A 23,559-nucleotide genomic window follows, 5' to 3' on the forward strand; every position below is an offset into this window, starting at 1 on the left:
TAATAGATTATCTCATAGGAATATATGAATTATAAAATATGATGTGTCTAAAGTATATGTTCATATTTTCAGCATTTCAAGCATTAATAAGAGATAGAGAACATAGGTATAACATAAAAATTATATAGTTTATCATAATTACAATTTCTATTAATGAACAATCAAATATCACCCAACTATTCTGGAATTTTAAACTGCATTGGCAACTGCAAATTTTGTATGTATCTTGAAAATACTTAAAACTATAAAATTTTCTTTAATCAATTGTCCCTTTAATACAAGTTTTTCATTTCTACATTTAATATTGTTTTTCTTCCCTGATTTTCTACTTTTCCTTTATTTTCTGACTTTAGTAGCTAAATACAAAGTCAGAATCATGTAACTGTGACTTAGGGACCCCAGTCCCAAAATGCAGCTCATGATGACTAGCACAAGAGCAATTTTCAGTAACATACCACAGTGGCTTCAAGGGTAAGTGGGAGATAAGAAAGCAAAGGTAAAAAGAGTAGCCAAACTTTCTCTAAAGTGTCTCTGTGAAGAAAAGCAAACAAATGGAAAATAGATGGAAGAGACCACGGAGGCAATTAAAATAGTATTTTTTTACAATGATGAGACAAACTAAAGCCTGTTTGAACGCTGCTGGAAGTCACCTAGCAGAGACAGAAAAATTCATGTTGTGTAGGGGGGAAAAAAAAGATTACTCTAGGCCTGCTGCTGCTGCTGCTGCTAAGTTGCTTCAGTCTTGTCCGACTCTGTGCAACCCCAGAGATGGCAGCCCACCAGGCTCCCCCGTCCCTGGGATTCTCCAGTCAAGAACACTGGAGTGGGTTGCCATTTCCTTCTCCAATGCATGAAAGTGAAAAGTCAAAGTGAAGTCACTCAGTCGTGTCCAACTCCTAGCGACCCCATGGACTGCAGCCTACCAGGCTCCTCCATCCATGGTATTTGCCAGGCAAGAGTACTGGAGTGGGGTGCCATTGCCTTCTCCGACTCTAGGCCTAGATCCCTGCAAAGACAAAAAAAAAAAAGTGGAAGAGATATATAATCCAGAGCTCACATGGACAAAGGAAGTCACAAATTTGGAAGAGCCAGAGGTGCTTAGTGGAAAAAACTCCAGAAATGACTACAGAACACAGAAACATATTGCCCTAAACCCAAAGTAAATGTATCCCCAACTTAACTTCAACTAAATCCAAGCCCAATTGTGCCATGTTATACCCTAGGAAGTATGATGAAAGGAAAATCTATGTATCAAATGACAGGAATCTTAGCTAATTGTTTTTAACATATTTTCCTCTGCAAATTTTTCTAACTGTGTGTATGGGAGGCCTGAAACAAAAGCTTCCTTGCCTTTGGAATAAATCCACCTCAGATCACATGTTTGCTTGTTCATTTGTTTCAGAGAACAACAGGATGTTATGAGCCGGGGTATGAGAAGGATATAAGATTGAAGAACTATGAAATAGTTTCAGATAGATGAAAAGTAACTTCTCAGTGAAAAGAAATAGGGTCACCTGTCAGTGTGTGGTCCACATTTCATGTACTTGTCATGAAGTTAAAGTAAAACTAATCAAATAAAGTGTGATTTTTTCCAACTAATCTTGGTACAGTAGCAGAAAAAGCAGAAAGTTGGATGCAATGAACATTAAGCTCATTTAGCTAAATGTGACAAAAGGAAAGAAGACATATTTGCCAAGTGATGTTTGTGAGAAAAAAACTGTTTATAAAGACGGAACATTTATCATGAATCTCAGCATAATAAGGAAACATAGACAAATAATCGGAGAAGGCAATGGAACCCCACTCCAGTACTCCTGCCTGGAAAATCCCATGGACGGAGGAGCCTGGTAGGCTGTAGTCCATGGGGTCGCTAAGAGTCCGACACGACTGAGCAACTTCACTTTCACTTTTCACTTTCATGCATTGGAGAAGGAAACGGCAACCCACTCCAGTGTTCTTGCCTGGAGAATCCCAGGAACGGGGAAGCCTGATGGGCTACCGTCTATGGGGTCACACAGAGTCAGACACGACTGAAGCAATTTAGCAGCAGCAGACAAATAATGGTTAAATTTAGAATATCAGTGATCTATCAATTACTGCTGTTAGGGAGTTCTAGGGTGTTGGAATAAGTGAACTAGAATCATAGAAAGTTGTTTTTGTTCAGTCACTAAGTCATGTCTGAGTCTGTGCAACCCCATGGACTACGGCACGCCAGGCTTTCCTGTGTTCCACCATCTCCCAGATGTTGCTAAAATGCATGTCCATTGAGTCAGTGATGCCATCCAACCACCTCATCCTCTGTTGTCCCCTTCTCCTTCTGCCTTCAATCTTTCCCAGATCAGGATCTTTTCCAATGAGTTGGCTCTTAACATCAGGTGATCAAAATATTGGAGTTTCAGTTTCAGCATCAGTCCTTCCAATGAATATTCAGGGTTGATTTCCTTTAGGATTGACTGGTTTGATCTCCCTGCTGGCCAAGGAACTCTTAAGAGTCTTCTCCAACACCACAGCTCAAAAGCATCAATTCTTTGGAGCTCAGCTTTCTTTATGGTCCAACTCTCACATCCATACATGACTGTTGGAAAAACCATAGCTTTGATTTTATGGACCTTTGTTGGCAAAGTGATGTCTCTGCATTTTAATATGCAGTCTAGGTTTCTCATAGCTTTTCTTCCAAGGAGCAAGCATATTTCAATTTCATGGCTGCAGTCACCATCCACAGTGATTTTGGAGCCCAAGGAAACAAAATCTGCCACTGTTTCCCCATCTATTTTTCCCATCTATTTTCCATGAAGTAATGGGACCAAATGCCATGATCTTAGTTTTTTGAATGTTGAGTTTTAAGCAAATTTTTCACTCTCCTCTTTCACCTTCATCAACAGGCTCTTTAGTTCCTCTTCTTTTTCTGACATTCAGTTCAGTTCAGTTCAGTTGCTCAGTTGTGTCTGACTCTTTGCGACCCCATGAATCACAGCATGCCAGGCCTCCCTGTCCATCACCAACCCCTGGAGTTCACTCAGACTCATGTCCATCGAGTCAGTGATGCCATCCAACCATCTCATCCTCTGCCATCCCCTTCTCTTCCTACCCCCAATCCCTCCCAGCAGAAGAGTCTTTTCCAATGAGTCAACTCTTCGCATGAGGTGGCCAAAGTACTGGAGTTTCAGCTTTAGCATCATTCCTTCCAAAGAAATCCCAGGGTGATCTCCTTAAGAATGGACTGGTTGGATCTCCTTGCAGTCCAGGGGACTCTCAAGAGTCTTCTCCAACACCACAGTTCAAAAGCATCAATTCTTCGGTGCTCAGCTTTCTTTACAGTCCAAGTCTCACATCCATACATGACCACTGAAAAAACCATAGACTTGACTAGATGGACCTTTGTTGGCAAAGTAATGTCTCTGCTTTTGAATGTGCTATCTAGGTTGGTCATAACTTTCCTTCCAAGGAGTAAGCGTCTTTTAATTTCATGGCTGCAGTCACCATCTGCAGTGACTTTTGAGCCCCAAAAAATAAAGTCTGACACTGTTTCCACTGTTTTCCCATCTATTTCCCATGAAGTGATGGGACCAGAGGCCATGATCTTCATTTTCTGAATGTTGAGTTTTAAGCCAACTTTTTCACTCTCCTCTTTCACCTTCATCAAGAGGCTTTTGAGTTCCTCTTCACTTTCTGCCATAAGGGTGGTGTCATCTGCATATCTGAGCTTATTGATATTTCTCCCGGCAATCTTGATTCCAGCTTGTGCTTCTTCCAGCCCAGCATTTCTCATGATGTACTCTGCATATAAGTTAAATAAACAGGGTGACAATATATAGCCTTGACATACTCCTTTTCCTATTTGGAACCAGTCTGTTGTTCCATGTCCAGTTCTAACTGTTGCTTCCTGACCTGCATACAAATTTCTCAAGAGGCAAGTCAGGTGGTCTGGTATTCCCATCTCTTTCAGAATTTTCCACAGTTTATTGTGATCCACACAGTCAAAGGCTTTGGCATAGTCAATAAAGCAGAAATAGATGTTTTTCTGGAACTCTTGCTTTTTCAGTGATCCAGTGGATGTTGGCAATTTGGTCTCTGGTTCCTCTGCCTTTTCTAAAACCAGCTTGAACATCTGGAAGTTCATGGTGGTATCATCTGCATATCTAAGGTTGTTGATATTTCTCCCCTTTTGATATTTCTCCTGGCAATCTTGATTCCTACTTGTGATTCATCCAGCCTGGCATTTTGCTTGATGTACTCTGCATGTAAGTTAAATAAGCAGGGTGATAATATACAGCCTTGATATACTCCTTTCTGAAGCACTACCTTGCACAGATTACCATGAAAGGAATTGGAGATGCAGAGGTGAACAAAATTCAATTCCGTGCTTCAAAGAGTTCACACTGTAATTTACAAAGAGCTACAGTAGGCTTACCAACATTGAAGGAAAGACTTAACCCAGTCAGGGGTCAGGTGAACAGGCTTAAAGAGCAATATTTGGAAAGACCAATTGCAAACTAAAGCTTGATACCTTTGAGAACAGCAAAGAGTTGACTTTTCCTTGAGGCTCACTTTAACTGAGGGTACTGTGAAAGAAAAGCCTGAGAAGTAAGCGAGGGTCAGATGAGAGTCATTTTGCCTGATATAGTCAAGGTATGTGGGCCTTGCAAAAGGGGACACAGTGAAATGACCTACTGGCTGCATTGTAGATAGAGAATGGAGGAAGTCTTTTGGAGAAAGAAAGCAAGAAAATCAATTTGAATTATGAGACAAGAATGCATGTGTTATTCAGTTTTCACTCTTAAATTTAGACTTAGACAAGGTCTTTAATGTTTGCAATCTAGGTAATTGGTAGTGCATTAAATTGAAAGTCATGAAACCAGAATTGTTTGCCATGCCCAGTTGTTAACATTTCGTAGGACCTAGCCTAGTAAACATGAAACATCAGAATGTTATCTTTATGAGGACTTGGTTGTTTTGTTTACTACTCTTTCTCCAGTGCTGGGCTTGTAATAGACTCTTAATAAACACTTTCTGAGTAAAATTGTTAAGTTAAACTATTACATTAATTTATTAAATTAAATTATCAAACAAGTCTGTCTTAAGCATCTAATCTCCTTTGGCACCTTCGTTCTAAAGCCAAGTAGTTGAAAACCATACCTTTTCTCTGGAATACTCTCTCCTTTTGAACCTTATTTATCATATCTTACTTCAAGATTATGCTCTTGCCTTCCCTGTATATTAGTCATTTAATTCTGGACACAGTAATTTGCTTTTTTATATCCAAATTTCCTTGTCTGTAAATAGGAATAAGAGCTAACACTAACTGAGCATTGAGCCCTAACACTTAGAACCAGGCACTGCTCTATGTATTTGAAATGTTTTACCACAACTATTCCTCATTATCACCCTGTGTGGGGAGTACTACTGTTTTCTACCTATTGCAGAAGAGGAACATGAGCAAATATTTGAAAGCAAGTAAGTGACAAAGCCTGGATCTGGACTCTGTCTAGCTCCTGAAACCATGTTCTTAATCATTCTGCTTATTGCCTGTCCAATGATAGTACCACCTGTCCAATAATAACTGTGAAGATTCAAGGAGAATAATCTATGTAAACGCATTTTTAAAAGTCCCTTACTGTCCCAAGTGATCAATAAAAATGAGCTTTGGTCATTGTTATTGTTTGTTCTTTTTTATTTATATCTTCTCAGGGAGCTAAGTGTTCCTTTGAGAAAAGAATCACTATCTCCTAAAGGAAATTAGATTATTTCATTTTAGACAGATTGAATTGGAAAAAATCACTCTGGTGTAATACCTACTTACAACCACTTTCCTGAAACTTTCCTCATGGATTCTAGTTCTGATCTGGGGATAGAGGATAAGCCCAGCCCCTCTTCCTTATAATAATCCTCAAAGATGGGAATCTTTAACACCTATATCTTCAGTCCAACAGTTTGAGGCATTTTAACCATTTCGCCTATGGAATGGTTTCCAGATATTCTGAATAAATTCTGCTTTGTTGAAGACACTTAATGTTTAGTAACTTAGAAGTGAACAACCAACATATATTGCATTTGGAACAGGACATTGACAAAGAAGATGGAGAAACAATGCTGTAACAGTCTGTATTGTAATCCCAGAGACCTTTATAAAATGCCTTCTTTTCATGGTGTAGGTAACATTTCTTGAGTGAATGTATTTATAAACAAATGAATTAATGAATCTTCTAATATTTCAGATTATTTTGGAAACTAATTCAGTGATTTAATGGATTGTCTCCCTTTCAACATCATGTCATCTGTGGATTACTTCCTGCGTGCCATTAATATATTGATTTAAATATTTAAATGAATGTATTACACTCATTTATTTGGTATAATATTCCTAATAGTTTATGGCTGAAATGTTAATTAATTATAAATTAATCTTATTTTCTCAGCCATGCATTTTTATTATTGTTGTTAAGAATGCCTATTTATTCATTCAATAATTTCTAAAATATAAAAGTATTTTCTACATGTTACCTAACTGTAATAGTTACATTGAAACCAAAACTTTAAAATTTATGAATGTATTACTAGGAGTGGCATCTGAAATAAAATTGAGCAACACGAAACTAACATAAACTGGAAATATACTCAACCATATGGAGCTAATTTTTTATCTCCAAAGAAATTAACTGAGGAAGTTAAACAGTCTAAAGGCATGTTCAGCAGAACTATTGAGAGAATGAACAAGCAGGTTTGTCATCAAGAGCTGAACAATTTTAGTTATTCAGTTTTGTGTATCAGAAAGTTTCAACAGTACATCATAGAATTCATAAATAAAAGATTTCCCAGTTGTGAGAACTATAGAGCTGGTAATAAGCTAAAGTGAAAGTGTTAGTCGCTCAGTTACGTCTGACTCTTTGCAACCCCATGGACTGTAGCCCTCCAGGATCCTCTGTCCATGGGATTCTCCAGGCAAGAATACTGGAGTGGGTAGCCATTCCATTCTCGAGGGGATCTTCCTGACCCAGGGATTGAACCAGGATATCCTACATTGCAGGCAGATTCTTTACCATCTGAGCCACCAGGGAAACTAAGTGTGTTGTGAAATTAAAAAATGAAGGAAAATGAGGGAAAGTTTCTTAAAATGCAGTCACGTTGCCTTTGAGGGGCATGAGTGCTCAGTTGTGTCCAACTTTTTGCAACCCCACAGACTGCCCAGGGAGCAGGTTGCCATACTGGAGTGGGTTTCCATTTCCATCTTCAGGGATATTCCCACCCCAGGGATCCTGCATTGGCAGGTGGATTCTTTATTACTTAAGCCACCTGGGAAGCCCTGCTTCCTTGGCAAATTGCAAGCTCTAACATTATCAAGCAAAAATGATAAAGTAAAAAGTAAATAAATAATACTTTGTAATATTGATCTCAAAATTTAGAAAGAATGTAATAACAGATAACTCAATGAAATGTCATAATTGGGTCACTTTGGTTAGAGAATATAATTTTTTTAATTTGCTTTGGATATTTTACATGTATTGATTTGAGAAATCACTTTCTTGTGTATTATCAGCATTTTGAACCAGGTTCCATGTTGCCTTCCAGTTCTGCATTACTTCTTAGAATAACAATTTTTTGTTACTACAGTATCTGCTAGATAATCTCAATAATTTTAAGATATTTCAATGCAAAGTCCTTTTTTAAATTTTAAAGTTCCCTAGTTTAATTTTGATAAAATTAGACAAATGTCAGATGTTATATTTTTCAGTGAACATTTCTCTTAGCCTTATTGGAAGAAAACATTTAATAGAGGTATAAATAAATATAATCAAACTCTATTATCCAAATTAGTGGAATAAAAGTAACACCTGTAGTCAAATAAAGAGAACAGAGTAAACTGCATATACATGACAGGAGTTTTTGGAATTTGTTGTAGTAATGGAAACCGTATGTTCTATTTATGTTAAAACTGATGTAACCATTTTCTTAGATCACTTCAACTAATAAAAATAAGATCACTTAATACTATAGTGGTGTATGTAAGTATAAATGTCAGACAAGACACTGAAATGTTCTCTAATTTTTTTTATTAAATTAATGCCTATGTCACAAAGAGTGAGACATGACTTAGCAACTGAATAACAATATACTATAGAATTTGGAAAACACAGAAAAAATGCCTATGAAGAAAAAAAATTATGATTTTATCATATTTTTTCTAATGTTTTAAAAAATGAAAGCAAATATAAAAATTTCAAAGTAATATATCAAATAACTGCCAACTGAAAGGAACAACTGTTAACTATTTTTTGTATCTGAGTTAGATTTGGGGGGAAGGAAAGGAAATAAAACAATGTAGACCAAGAAGCTGGAATTAAGATTGATGGGAGAAATATCAAAAACCTCAAGTATGCAGATGACACCCCTCTTATGGCAGAAAGTAAAGAACTAAAGAGACTCCTGATGAGGGTGAAGGAGGAGAATGAAAAAGCTGACTTAAAACTCAACATTCAGAAAACTAAGATAATGGCATCTGGTCTCATCACTTCATGGCAAATAAATGGGGAAACAGTGGAAGACTTTATTTTGGGGGCTCCAAAATCACAGCAGATGGTGACTGCAGCCATGAAATTAAAAGACACTCCTTGGAAGGAAAGTTATAACCAACCTAGATGGCATATTAAAAAACAGAGACATTACTTTGCCAACAAAGGTTCATCTAGTCAAGGCTATGGTTTTTCCAGTAGTCATGTATGGATGTGAGAGTTGGACTGTAAGGAAAGCTGAGCACCAAAGAATTGATGCTTTTGAACTGTGGTGTTGGAGAAGACTCTTGAGAGTCTTGTGGACTACAAGGAGATTCAAGCAGTCCATCCTAAAGAAAATCAGTCCTGAATATTAAGGACTGATTGGAAAGACATGATAAAGCTGAAACACCAATACTTCAGCCACCTTATGCAAAGAACTGACTCATTGGAAAAGACCCTGATTTTGGGAGAGATTGAAGGCAGGAGGAGAAAGGGAAGACAGAGGATGAGATGGTTGGATGGCATCACCGACTCAATGGACATGAGTTTGAGTGAACTCCAAGAGTTGGTGATAGACAGGGAGGCCTGGCATGCTGCAGTACATGGTGTCGCAGAGTCGGACACGACTGAGCAATTGAACTGGACTGAACTGGTCCTTTTACTTCATGGGAAATAGGGGAAAAAGTGGAAATAGTAAAGGATTTCATTTTCTGGGCTCCAAAATCGCTGTGGATGGTGGCTGCGGCCACAAAATGCTTGCTCCTTGGAAAAAGGAAAAAATGCTTGCTCCTTGGAAGAAAAGCTGTGATCAATCTAAACAGCAAGTTAAAAAAAGACATCACTTTGCCGACAAAGGTCCATATAGTTTAAGCTATAGTTTTTTCAGTAGCCATGCATGGATGTAGCAGTTGGACCATAAAGAAGTCTGAGTGTCGAAGAATTGATGCTTTTGAATTGTGGTGCTAGAGAAGACTCTTGAGAGTCCTTCAGACAGCAAAGAGATCAAACCAGTCAATCCTAAAGGAAATCAACCCTGAATATTCATTGAAAGGACTGATATTGAAGCTAAATCTCCAATACTTTGGCCACCTGAACTGGGCTAAATCTCCAATACTTTGGCTACCTGAAGGTTCTTTTGCCAAGAACTAATTCATTGGAAAAGACCTTGATGCTGGGAAAGATTGAGGGCAGGAGGAGAAGGGACAACAGTGGTGAGATGGTTGGATGGCATCACTGACTCAATGGACATCAGTTCAGTTCAGTTCAGTCTCTCAATCATGTCCGACTCTGCGACCTCATGGACTGCAGCTCGCCAGGCCTCCCTGTCCATCACCAACTCCCGGACATGAGTTTCAGTAAACTTTGGAAGATAGTGAAGGACAGAGAAGCCTGACATACTGCAGTCAGTGGGGTCACAGAGTTAGACATGACTGACTGACTGAACAACAACAGACCCCAAGTAAAAGTCTCCCTCTTAGTCCTACTCCAATTCCACGACAATTACTATTTTTAATTTTGTGTGCATCTATTTTATATATTACTATTTTTATTGTATGTATATGTATTTATAAATATGTAACACTTTAAAATCTATGCTGATTTGTGTTATATAAATTTTCCATACTTGCTTTTTCATTCAACATTATTTGCAAGGTATATCTTACATAAAAAAAGATAATTCATTCTCATTGTTATACACTGTACCAACTTATGATTTTATCATAATTTGGTTCTCTCTTTTCTTATGCTGTTGTTTATTTAAAATGTGACTACGTTTTTAATATTATTAATTATCCTATAATAAAATTTTTCTGCAATAAGGTTTTTCTATGTTTCAGATAATTTTAGTACCATCAGATCAGATCAGATCAGTTGCTCAGTCGTGTCTGACTCTTTGTGACCCCATGAATCGCAGCACTCCAGGCCTCCCTGTCCATCACCAACTCCTGGAGTTCACTCAGACTCATGTCCATCGAGTCAGTGATGCCATCCAGCCATCTCATCCTCTGTCATCCCCTTCTCCTCTTGCCCCCAGTCCCTCCCAGCAGAAGAGTCTTTTCCAATGACTCAACTCTTCGCATGAATTGGCCCAAAGTACTGGAGTTTCACCTTTAGCATCATTCCTTCCAAAGAAATCCCAAGGCTGATCTCCTTCAGAAAGGACTGGTTGGATCTCCTTGCAGTCCAAGGGACTCTCAAAAGTCTTCTCCAACAGCACAGTTCAAAAGCATCAATTCTTTGGTGCTCAGCCTTCTTCACAGTCCAACTCTCACATCCATACATGACCACAGGAAAAACCATAGCCTTGACTAGACGGACCTTTGTTGGCAAAGTAATGTCTCTGCTTTTCAATATGCTATCTAGGTTGGTCATAACTTTCCTTCCAAAGAGTAAGCATCTTTGAATTTCATGGCTGCAGTCACCATCTGCAGTGATTTTGGAGCCCAGAAAAATAAAGTCTGACACTATTTCCACTGTTTCCCCATCTATTTCCCATGAAGTGATGAGACCGGATGCCATGATCTTCGTTTTCTGAATGTTGAGCTTTAAGCCAACTTTTTCACTCTCCACTTTCACCTTCACCAAGAGGCTTTTTAGTTCCTCTTCACTTTCTGCCATAAGGGGGTGTCATCTGCATATCTGAGGTTATTGATATAACTGCCCCAAAACCAATGTGAACATTTTCATAACATGAGATATGTATTTGAAAATGTTTTCCTAAAATACTACACTAATTTATAATCATTAAAGGAGTTATGTGAGTGTCCAGTTCACAACACCTTCATGAGCATGAAGTATGCCAAGCCATTCTTCAGTTAATTCACTCATTTTTAACTGAAACAATTGACTTTGAGAATGAAATCAAATGGTATGAATAAAAAGCAATTTATGTGTTAGGTTGGGTGAAAGCCATTTAATTTAGTTCCAAGATCCATTTCAAAATTGTCTATTGATCATGAGATATCATTGCATCTTTATGTTGTTTCAGCAAGGTTATATATTGATCTGCTAAATATATTTGGTCTCTTCTTTTATTAGGAAGTTGTTGAGATTTCCTCTGTGACACATTTTATTATAACATCCAGTAATGAAAACATTATCTGCTTTTTAGAAATCCAGCATATGCTTTACTTTCTTTATTGGGCATTTGTGATCACCAGCATTCTTCATTATTTCAGAATTTCAGTTTTAAGCTGTAACATGATGTCATCTTTGGAACCAGGAGACCTGAGTTATGATCCCAGCTGCAGTTACACAACCCTTATCCACCTATTCTTATTTTCCCCAGAAAATTATTTTCAGAGTCTTCATCTGTAAAGTAGGACTACTGTTACCATATTATGTTATTAAGTTAATTAAATGGAGCTTTTAAAATAAAGTATAAATATAGGTTAGCGTCAGTAATCCCTCTCCGAGTTGTCTTAGATGCCTAGAGTCCCCAGAAGAATTCAGCATGAGAGATATTTTAGAGGTATTATTGGTCAATTTTATCTGACACTTTACCTGATGGTGGTTCAAATGGTAAAGAATCCGCCTGCAATGCAGGAGATCTGGGTTCCATCCCCAGGTTGGGAAGAACCTATAGGAGAAGGGAATGACTACCCACTCCAGTATTCTTGCCTGGAAAATACTATGGGCAGAAGAACCTGGCAGGCTACAGTCCATGGGTTGCAAAGAGTCTGACATGACTGAGCAGCTAACACTTTCACTTTCACCCTACCTGGCACAGCCAAGGGAGCAAGCTATGTAGTCCACCAAAGGTTACCCAGATCCTTAGAGATCATGCAAGGTCTTATGTTTCCACAGCATTCTCCCTTGCCCACACACACCAACGTGTCATAATACCCAGGGTTACGGCTTGAATTTTGTCATTGCCTGAAACAACTTCAGCAATCTTGACCTCCTAACTTCTGCTCTCTCATTCTAATTTCTTATCCTTTTACTTCTCTCAATCCTTCATTCCTACTACACTCTGTCTGGCCTCATAGAAACCTGAAATCCCTTCTTCTGTTTTTTCCTAGATTGTCAGTCTCCCACCTGGCTCCCCCAAAAGTTAAAATAACAGTGATCATTGATAGAGGTCTTCTGATTCCCCTCAGTTTCTTCTTTGATTCCCTTCAGACGATTCCAGTATGAACCATTCTCATCTAGTATCTTCCTGTCAGCTTCCTCAATTTCTTCCTAGCTCCTCAATTCCTCTCCTCTCATCTCACCCAGACTTTACAAAGAATATTCTATCTGTACTGTCCCCATTTATTTGCATATTATTTATCTTCAACCCACTGTAATATAGTCATCTCATGAAATTACTATCACTAAGTTTACCAGTATGTTACTATTTCCAAAACTGAGTTCCCATCTTCATCTTTTATTTTACTGGACACCTCTCCAGTGTATGATACTCTTCTTCACTTCCTTATTTTAACACAACTCTGTTCATTGGACTTTAATAAGCCCTTACTCTCCTGGGCTCCATTTCTTCTTGCCTTCTTCTGTATTTTGCTCTTCTGTTACTGACCCTTTCCAGTTGGACCCCAACAAGGGTCCTCCTGCCTGGTGTCCTTCCAGCCAATAGAACAAGAAGGAGTTCAGCTCAGGAGCAAAGGAAAGTTTTACTCTTTGATCAGGGAATGAAGAGGTGGAGCTCACACTCTAGAGCATATGCTCTAGAGGGCACAGATGTGCTGCTTTAGGCTCCATATCACAGTGCCAGAGGCAATGTCTCTGCACATGCCCCAAGATGAGGTATTCAACATAACTGGTACAGCCATTTTACACTAGAAAACTCTGTTCTGAAGTGCCTGGGGCAAGGCTTCTGTGGGTGACACTCTATGAGAAGTGTAACAAGATGAAGTTCAAAGGGAAAATAGGTTCTATTTTATTACCCAGATCCTACTTTTATTTCTTGGAAATTTTTAGTGGGCTTTGCCAGTGACACTTCCTCTTTTAAACTCTCAAGTATTAGTATCCACAGTGTTCCTTTCTCAGTCACCTGTACCTCTGATTCTCTTCACATTCCCCATAGGGAGCTCATCCACAAGAGTTCTATTTCCACAAAATACCTCAGTTGAACATCCTTAGCTCAGACCTATTCTGTAAGCTTCAGATTTTAATAGCCAACTGATTTCTGGACATGTCCATCTATGTCGCACAGGAACCTAAGCTAATCATGATCAAAACTGAATTAAGTGCTCTGTGACAACCTAGAGGGGTGGGAGATTGGAGGGAGGTTCCAGAGGGGAAAGTGGGAAGGAGATACAAAAGGAAGGGGATATATGTGTACCTGTGACTGATTTGTGTTGATGTATGGCAGAAACCAATACAGTATTATAAAGCAATTACCTTCCAATTAAAAATAAATAAATTTTTTAAAAACACATATCCAATGCCTTTCATAAATCTGCTCCTACCTCCATATTCTGCACCTCTATAGTTGTCAGTATCATATGCTGTGTAACTGGGGGATGTACATCTTCTAAAGGTCTCCTGAATCCAACTTCTCTTTATTTCTCATTATTTCTTTATTACTAGTCCTAATAAACTTTTCTGGCTCCTTCTTTTCATTTTTCAAAAAGGATGTTGGCACTAATGGTAAAGAACCTGCCTGCCAATGTGGAAGATATAAGAGACATGGGTTTGATCCCTGGGTCAGGAAGATCCCTGGAGGATGGCATGGCAACCCACTCCAGTATTCTTGCCTGGAGAATCCATGGACAGAGGAGCCTGTTGGGCTATTGTTCATAGGGTCACACAGAGTCGGACACTACTGAAGTGACTTAGCGTGCATGCAGAGTGATAAATATAAAATATCACTTCCTCTTAGAAAACCTTTAGTGATGCTTCTTGACCCATAAGATAAATTCCTATCTCCCTAACAAAAGGTGAGGCCTTGACAGACCCAACCTCTTTTGTTAGCCTGATTTTCTGCTGCTTACACTAGTTACTCCATCTTAAACTTGACAATTCAGTAAAGCAAACTGCCTATGGTTCCCCTGAATACATCTTGCTGTTGCTCACCACTCTGATTCATGTTAAAATATGCTTCCTCTCCTCTCCTTTCTTCTGACCGGTTCCTTCTCATCTCAGCTTCAGGAATCCATGTCTGGTTTCCCTTGATATTATGGCATTATAGACCTCTCCTTCTTTGTATTCCCATAATGTCACATAATTGCTCTTTATATGTTTGCTCAAGAAATAGACCATGGGTTCGTTCCTTGAAGGCAGAGATCATAACAGATATTATGACTCTAGTGAAGTACCTGGACTGAGAAGCAGTTTAATAAATGCTTATAAAATTGGGGGATAACTAAATTATGAAAGTACTATGTCTTCATTCTTGTCATTTTGTTTTTTTCATAGGGTATCACTGTGTGGCAAGGGCAGCTGTTGTTGTTTAGTCACTAAGTTGTGTCTGACTCCTTTTAGTAGTCACCCAATATTCCTTGAATTCTTCCCACATTCCCCAGCCTTCCCTAAACTCAGGTCCAGGCTGTATAAACAGTTCTAGACAATGAGCTATAAGAAGAAGTGAATAAGTGTCACTGCCAGCCTGAGATCTGTAAGGGCAGTGGCTAGTTTTTCATACTCCCTCTCCCTGCTTTGACTCTTCTGAAAGTCTTGATTTGGTGGTAACACAGGACTGGTTGGTGGCGGGCAGAAACCCACAGTGAACACGAAATAAGAGTAAGCAATCCTGTTTGTTAAGCCAATGAGATTTCAGGATTAATTTGTTACCACAGCACAGCTAGACTTCCTGAATAATGCTCATGGTTTCAAATTTATACCCTAGCCTCTGTCTTATTCCATAAACTTGTGAACTAAGGTATGCAACTTTTTCTCTTCCCCTAAAGTCTGCATGATGCCTGAGCTTAGAAAAATTATGCCATATGACTGACACAGAGACAGAGTTTTCCAATGGAGTAGTTCACTCCCTGTTCCCCATGAGCTAAGCAATAGTGTGAATATTTTCCTATACAAAAATCTACCCCCCACCTTCCTCATGTAGTCCTAACTATTTTCCAAGTTGAAACTTTAGATTTTGATCCTTGTTACAAATGAAACTTCTCTCAGGAATAGCACCATGTTCCATTGCATTTGCAGGCTAAAGGCATCAGAAACTTATCTCCAAAGTAGTCCAGAAGTCTCTGAAGTGTATTTTACTGACCCATAATTATCAATAGTCCAGTAGTAACATTGATACCATTCCATTCTTTTCCACTGATACCCTATCAAATATACTAGCTTTCTTCATTAGGTCTCTAATTTTACTGAACTATGGTTGTATCTTATTTCAGTGATAATTTTTTTTTAGTTGGAGACAAAAAAAAAAAAAAAATCTGACTTAGGGTGATGGCTCAGACAGTAAAGAATCCGCCTGCAATGCAGGAGACCGGGAATTGATCCCTGAGTCAGGAAAATCCCCTGGTGAAGGGAATGACAACCCTCTCCAGCATTCTCGCCTGGAGAACTCCATGGAGTTCTCCAAAGGAGCTTGGCGGACTGTCGTCCATGGAGTCACAAAGAGTCAGACACAGCTGAGTGACTAACAACAAGGTGTGGCTTAATTCTAAGCTTAAATGGTGCCATCAGGATCCATCTTAATTCAAACAGGCTCTCCTTCTTACCTCGTGCCTGAAGCCCCAGAACTGTACGCTTCCAGTTTCAAATCCAGCAGACAAGAGCAAGAGTCTTTTCCCCAAGTCCCAGTCAGAGATGTCTCCCCTGGTGGCTCAGTGGTAAAGAATCCGCCTGCCAATTCAGGAGACATGGGTTCAATTCCTGGGTCAGGAAGATCCCCAGGAAAAGGAAATGGCAACCTTCCAGTATTCTTACCTGGAGGATTTCATGGACAGAGCAGCCTGGCGAACTACAGTCCATGGGATCACAAGAGAGTCGGATACGGCTTAGCAACTAAACAAAGACAAAACCCAATCAGAGAACCATTGCTTCTTATCTGCTCTGATGGATCCCTGAGCCAAACCCTGTGGGTAGATGAATATAATGCAGTAATTAGTTTTGGCCATTGTCAATTCCCTGGAGTGGTTTCAAAAAAAAAAGGAATCCACTTCAAGGGAAGCAGGTGGCCTTAGAGTGGGAGCAGGGGAGATAATTTCTGGAAAGAAATCAGGAAGAGGTCATCATAAATCAAGAAATGATGCTGGCAGCAATAGCAGCCTACCCTCTGAATAGTCTGCTTCCCAGGAGATAGAATTTAGAGACAGCTTCTAATTTTGGAATTAAAGTATATATTATGCACAGTATGTTACCTCTTGATCATATTCTGTCTCTTTTTTTCTCTGAACTTCTCTACATTATTCTTTTCCCCCATATGATGCCTTGTGATTTTGTTATTTATATACATTTATTTCCCCAATTAGCTTCTCAGCTACTTCAAGGCAGGGACTAGCTTTGAATAACTGTGAATCCTGCATTGTATGTTTTGCATAGTAGGCCTCCCCATTATTCAACAAATAATTTTTTGTTGAGTAAATGAAAAGATAAGAAATGAGTGGGTCTTGTACTATTATTGTGTGTGTGTTCATTCACTCACTTGTGTCAAACTCCTTGCAACCTCATGGACCCACCAGGCTCCTCTGTCCATGAAATTTCCAGGCAAGAATACTGGCATGGGTTGCCACTTCCTTCTCCAGGGGCTCTTCCTGACTCAGGGTGTCTCCTGCATTGACAGGCAGATTCTTTACTATTGTACCACTTGGGAAGCTCCTATACTATTATTACATCATGGAGCAGAGGATGTTTGTGTGTATGGTGTTATGATAAAAACTACTGTTTACCAACTACCATGGCAAACAATGAGAATCTGAGGACACAGGGATTAAAAACTGAATATTCCTGTGCCCTTCAAAAAATTATACTCTAGTGAAGAAGACAGAGATTGATAAATACTGCAGAGAATAGTGTTAAGGGAGAGTAATAGATTTTAACTTTTATTATTCTTGTTCTAATGGTTTCCACATCAGTTATAGGTTGGCTACCTCAGGGAATACCAGTTTTGCTAGAAGAGATATGTTAAACTTGGAATTTCTTAGAGGATTAACACTGGATTCCCAAAAAAAAGTTTCAGATCCAATAAATTACATCTTATACTGTGATAAGAAAAGACTAATTTAGTTTTCTTCTCCTCTCTCTTTTCTCCCTACTTCTCCCCCAGCCTGAAGTTCTGGATCAAATACAAAATTTAAGGGAGTTGTGGATGGATAATAATGCATTGCAAGTGCTACCTGGGGTATGTAAGTTTTTATTATGTCATCTAGCATCTGTGTTGTATATTAATTGTAACTGATAATGGTTAATCTTGCATCTTAAACCTCAGTGTTTTCATTTCAAAGTTAAACATTTGATAATAGTATTCCATCAAGTGTTTTTCACTAGTTTGTTTTTTAATATTGAGTGTTACGAGTGTTATATGTGTTATAGGTGAGTAAAATGAGTATGTAACATATATGAAAGATTTTTCTTATACACTTAGAAGTACATTTCATCTCTTTCTGTACTTACTGTTTTTCAAATCTGAACAAATTTATATTGTTATATGAAAAAAATGCTATACATAATACCAAGCCTTAGTTTTACAAAATCAATTTTCTTCTTATAGGTAATTAGATAATGGTTTCTACTCATAGTGTTTGAGCTCTTCCACAAGATAAAAATTTCTCTCTCAGTTCAGGTGATTTAAAGTAGATCTATTTGATTTTTTGATAAACGCAAGGAACATAACTTGTTAAAAATAGGAAGTTAGAGTCAAATTATCTCTCTAACAGAAAATTCAGTAATATCTCCTGAATCATAGGTGGACTAATCAACTCACTGAGTGTGACCATTCATTTTCCATCCAGTGAAAGAATGGCTTTCCATATAACACTGTTTCTTGCCACTCATGATATGTGCCCTCAGGTATAAGCATGTACATACATACCCAGGGCTTCCCAAGAGGCTCAATGGTAAAGAATCTACCTGCAATGCAGGAGACATGGGTTCAGTCCCTGGGTTGGGAAGATCCCCTGGAGGAGGAAATGACAACCCACTCCAATATTCTTGCCTGGGAAATCCCATGGACAGAGGAGCCTATGGGTTACAGTCCATGAGGTCACAAAAGAGTTGGACACAATTTAGCAACTAAACACCACACACAAAAAAACAACTAGAAGGCTCTCAGTGGTGAAAGCCAATCTAAACTCTTGCATGGGGTTAAGTAGCCAGGACAGTTGGTTGTGGAATAATTCTTCAGCCACTGAGATTTCAATGTGTGTTCCAAAAGCCAGACTTGATTCTTTGTTTGAATTGACATTAAACATTTCTTAAAATGATTGCAAAAGCAAGAAGAGGAAGCTATTCTCTTTTGAATAAGCATGGGACCATATAAAGAATAAAATCTGACAAAAGATTAGAGAAAATATACTTTCTTCTCTCACCAAAAGAATACATTTCTATTATCCTCACAGATACAAAATAGAAAAGCATGCATATTTTCTGTTTATTGATTTATTAAAAACCATATACAAATATACCTCTATGAATTAGAAACCATGCTCATGTCAGAGTTACAAATATAATATATTCAATGACCTTGAGAGTATTTGTTTGAGGGGTCTGCATATAACAGAAGAGACAAATCTATATTCTACTACACATAGCAGAGACTGATATGTGCCATATTCAAAGTGTATATCAGTTCAGTTCAATTCAGTTGCTCAATCGTGTCCCACTCTCTGCGACCCCATGGACTGCAGCACACCAGGCTTCCCTGTCAATCACCAACTCCTGGAGCTTATTCAAACTCATGTCCATCACGTTGGTGGAAATCAGAATGCATGTCTAGTGGGAAAAGTTTATACCTGCAGTGTATTTATTTATTCAAAACTACTTACATAGCATTTATCAGGAGCTAGGCACTATCTAGATATTTTACAAGTGACTCACCGAATTCTCAGAGCAACCCTGTGAAGCAGAATTTATTACCAACTCCATGTTATAGATGAGGATACTGAAACAGAAAGAGTAAGTAACTGGGCCAAGGTCACACAGTCAGTAAATGGTGGACCTGTGATTCAAACCAGCTTCAGAGGCTCACACTCACCCTGATGCTCCAAATGCTGTTGCTATGGGTATCAATAGAAGGTCTGAATGAGAATTGGGCTTATCCCACTTTTCACACTGGTTCTGTTCCCAAAATCCAACCTTGCAGATGAATTCCATGGTGGTGGTTTAGTCACTAAGTCGTGTCCAACTCTTGCAATCCCATGGACTGTAGCCCGCCAGGCTCCTCTGTTCATGGGATTCTCCATGCAAGAATACTGGAGTGGGGTGCCATTTCCTTCTCCAGGGGATTTTCCTGACCCAGGAGTTGAACCCAGATCTCCTGCATTGCAGGCAGATGATTTACCAACTGAATTACGAGGGAAGCCTGATGAATTGCATAGTCAATGTATTATTTAATGTATTATTTAAATGTAAAGATAGTGATTCAGTTGTCTGTAAAACAGATAGTGCTGTCTAATTTGTCTGTCACAAAGTATTTTTTTCTTATATACTGCCATCTTTAACTGGGTTTCTTGCTTTACTTAGTACACTTGAATTCCATATTTTATGACACTTCTTATGGGAATACTTATGGGATACTCCTACACCTCCTGCCCTTAAACAGGTGTGGTTTTTGAATGCCTAAGGCTGGCAAAGAGTTGTTAGACAATTACCTAGAAACATTTGGCCTTGAAAGTCTAAGCTTGAATGCAGTCTTTAGCCCATGTCTATCAGTTTCACAGAAGGATTAATTCTAAATATTGAGTCATAAGATACAGGAGAAAAAAGCACATTCCTTTTGTTTTTAGTTCACATACCATAATACATTAAGCTAATATATTTTAAAATACTTTTAGAAGCCTGGATTATCATTTTTCCACTTTACTTTTCACAAATCAGAGAAGCAAATAATGATCAAAAATTTGTTTGCTATCACTCTAATATCAGTCAATAAAAATATAACTGAACAGCAAACTCCAATATCTCCGTTTGCTTGTAGTGGCTTCCCCTTTTTTAATTTGTTGCTCTATGCTCATCTGTAGATCCCTTTTTGTCTGGATGTTGGAGTAACATTTAATATCCTCAAGAACTCTGAGTCATTGGGCTACAAAGGCCTTTATCACTCCAGGCTATTATTGCCTTTATAAGGTACTTCAAAGTGAGGGTTTAGAAACACTCAAAAATAAACATTAAAGTGTTATTTTGCTTCCAAAAAAAGATGTTTAGAAACTTCACACAAACATATTGAGTTGTGCTACAGATAGCAATTCAGGAAGCTTCAAAGAGAAAAGAAATTTTCTCATGATAAAGGAACAAAAAAAAGAAATCCTCACACACACACACAAACATAAACACGTATATTATTCTTTGTGTGCTCATCAGAAGAGATGAGTTAATTTAGCATAATAGTTCCTTGGGGTGGACAGCTCTAAGAAGTGTGACAAATATTTTTCCAAGTGACGTATTTCTAGGCATGAGAAGAAACTCAGCCCTCTGGCCTGATTCATCCAGAGCACCCAGTTCCTAGCCTAGCAACTATTCACCTACCCTGACTGTGTTCACACTCTCTGCCTACAAGGGAAGAAGCAGGGCTAGAGCTATGAGCTGTGTTAATAAGCAATTTAGAGGTCAGGAATTGCTAATCTAATCAATAGGCTTTATAGTCTATAATCTGATAAAATTGAGTTTGAAATTTTAGCTCCACTCCTTATTAACGGGGCAATGTTGGAATGTTACTTGTGGTGGATCTTGTCATGTGTCATCCTCCTGGAATGAAGAGCTTATTCTATTCCCTCAACCTCTGGGAACACTGCTTGCAACTCTCCACCCTCTTCAGGACTTTCCCCAGCTGAAGAGAACTTTCTCATGTAGGGTTATAACTGTATTCCAGGAGACCACCAATTCAGTGATCAGTCAGTGCAAGAGTATGAAGCTCTGGCCCCTTCACTGCTACTCAAGACAACTGCAGTACTACTTGAAGAGTCAGCTGAGTAATTCCTCAGAACCATCACAGCCTACCTTCACCTGCCCAGTCCTTCTTCCTTCCTTCCTTCTTTCTTTTCACTGGTATTAATCCCAAGAATCTCTCTCAAAAATTTCTCTTTGTCTCCATTTCTCAGGGAACCCAATGTGTGATATTACTTAACCTCTAAGCTTTAGTGTGTGTTAAAGTGCAGATTCCAATCCAGTGGGTCTGGAGTGGATCTCGATTCCACATTTCTGACAAGCTCCCAGGTGGTACTGATACGGCTGCTGTGTAAAACACATTCTGAGCAATAAGAGCATAAAGTATTGCATCAAGTAATATATATAAGGTACTTAGCACAGTGCCAAGTGTGTGCTTATGCAATTAATTTGTTGATGTAGTGTTTATTTGCTTATACTCTGTCAAATAAGTAGAGACAGTATAGCAAAGTGTTATAGGTAGACAAACAAGCAGGTGAGCCATTGAACACAGATATGTGTGTGACATTTATTTGCAAAATATGCCCTTAAAGAAAAGGAAAATGAAGAATTTGGTCTTGCTGTAAGTCCCATAATTCATGTCCAAGCTAAATAACCATTGTTTACCTCTTGCCCACCATCTGATCTTATTCTACCCCTGTCCTCAGAAATCAGTTATTAATCCAGTCATTCCACTTCTAAATTTTTCTTGAGCCATCCCCACTTCATCCTCACTTCTGCTTCCTTAACTCAGGTCCTTTTCATCTCGTTAGCTAAACAGCTTCCAGATCCTTCTGATCCTTTCAATTCTACTCTAACTCTAGTCATGAATCTTCCCTTCACATTTCCCTGAGATTATTATTTCAAAACACATATCTAATAATGTTATTCACCATCTTAAAAGCCTTGATAGCTCTCCTTACCAATAAGATAGAGTTCAAATAACCCTCACATGAAAGGTAAGGCTTTTTAACAGATGACTTCTTCTAATGCTTAACTTCACCACTATATTCAGTAACTTTGAATTTCCCACTCTTCCTCAAACATACTCCCTTTTTCACACTTCTCTGCGCTATTCTCTCTTCCAGGTACAAATTATCTTTTTCTGGACAAGCAGTGCCTTCCAGCCAATTTGTGGCCTTGTGCCTCTATGGCATTCTCTACAGGCTTTTTTTATTGCACATATCATAGGGTTTTATAATTATTTGTTTATTGGACAGTTTCCTTCATTGTATGAGCACCTTAAAGAGAAAGACTTTGTCTGTATCATGACAAATGTCTCCCTATACTTAGCTAAGATATTCATGATTGTTCTCCAGTATATAATACAAGCTCTGGTATGTAGTAGATCCTCAAAAAGGACTGTTGAATGAACAAAATATTGATTCTGCTTAGTAGGGTAAAGTTCAAATCGTGATTTATTACCTTTCTCATGCATTTGAAATTATAAGCATCATTATGTCAGCATATATTGTTTGGGTGACAACTTTCTCTCCCATCCTTCCTTCCTTTTTTTTCTATATTCATTTAAGTCTTTGGCAACTTTGAGATTGTTGTTGTTATCTTTTAACATATCTATGTTGCAAGATATATTCCCATATCATAAAATTCATCTATTTGAAGTATACAGTTCAATGGTTTTTAGAATACTCACATAATTGAACAAACATCACCACAATCTAATTTTAGAACATTTCCAATACCACTGAAAGAAACCCTGAAAGCCATTAGCAGTTATTTCCTTCCCCCTGACCTCCCAGCCTCTAGCAACCCTAGTCTACTTTCTGATTCCATAGATTTATCTATTCTGGACAATTCATATAAGTAAAATCTTACAATAGGTGATCTTTTGTGACTGGCATCTTTCGCTGCATTTGTTTCAAGGTGCATCCATTTTGTAGCATGCATTGGTACTTTATTGCTTTTTATTGCCAAATAATATTCCAGCTTATTGACTTATCACATTGTGTTTATTTATTCATCAGTTTATGGACATTTGGGTTGTTTCCATGTTTTGAATGTTGTGAATAACACTGCTTTGAATATTTGTGTTTCTGTGTGGACAAATGTTTCATTCTTAAGCATG

General features: G+C 38.4%; 1 protein-coding gene across 1 annotated transcript in view; it reads left to right on the forward strand.

The window, feature by feature from the left end:
• The window catches only part of LRRC7 (leucine rich repeat containing 7), a 602,937-nt gene that overhangs the window by 429,546 nt on the left and 149,832 nt on the right, over window positions 1–23,559 (forward strand). Inside the window, exon 9 of the mRNA XM_086390542.1 lies at window positions 17,662–17,736. Coding sequence (XP_086246668.1) covers window positions 17,662–17,736 — 75 coding nt within the window. The remainder of the gene's footprint in view (window positions 1–17,661; window positions 17,737–23,559) is intronic.

This window comes from Bos grunniens, chromosome 3 (genome assembly GCF_055505025.1).
Source record: "Bos grunniens cultivar Pamir isolate PY7600 chromosome 3, Bosgru_T2T1.0, whole genome shotgun sequence".
NCBI classification, from domain to species: domain Eukaryota; kingdom Metazoa; phylum Chordata; class Mammalia; order Artiodactyla; family Bovidae; genus Bos; species Bos grunniens.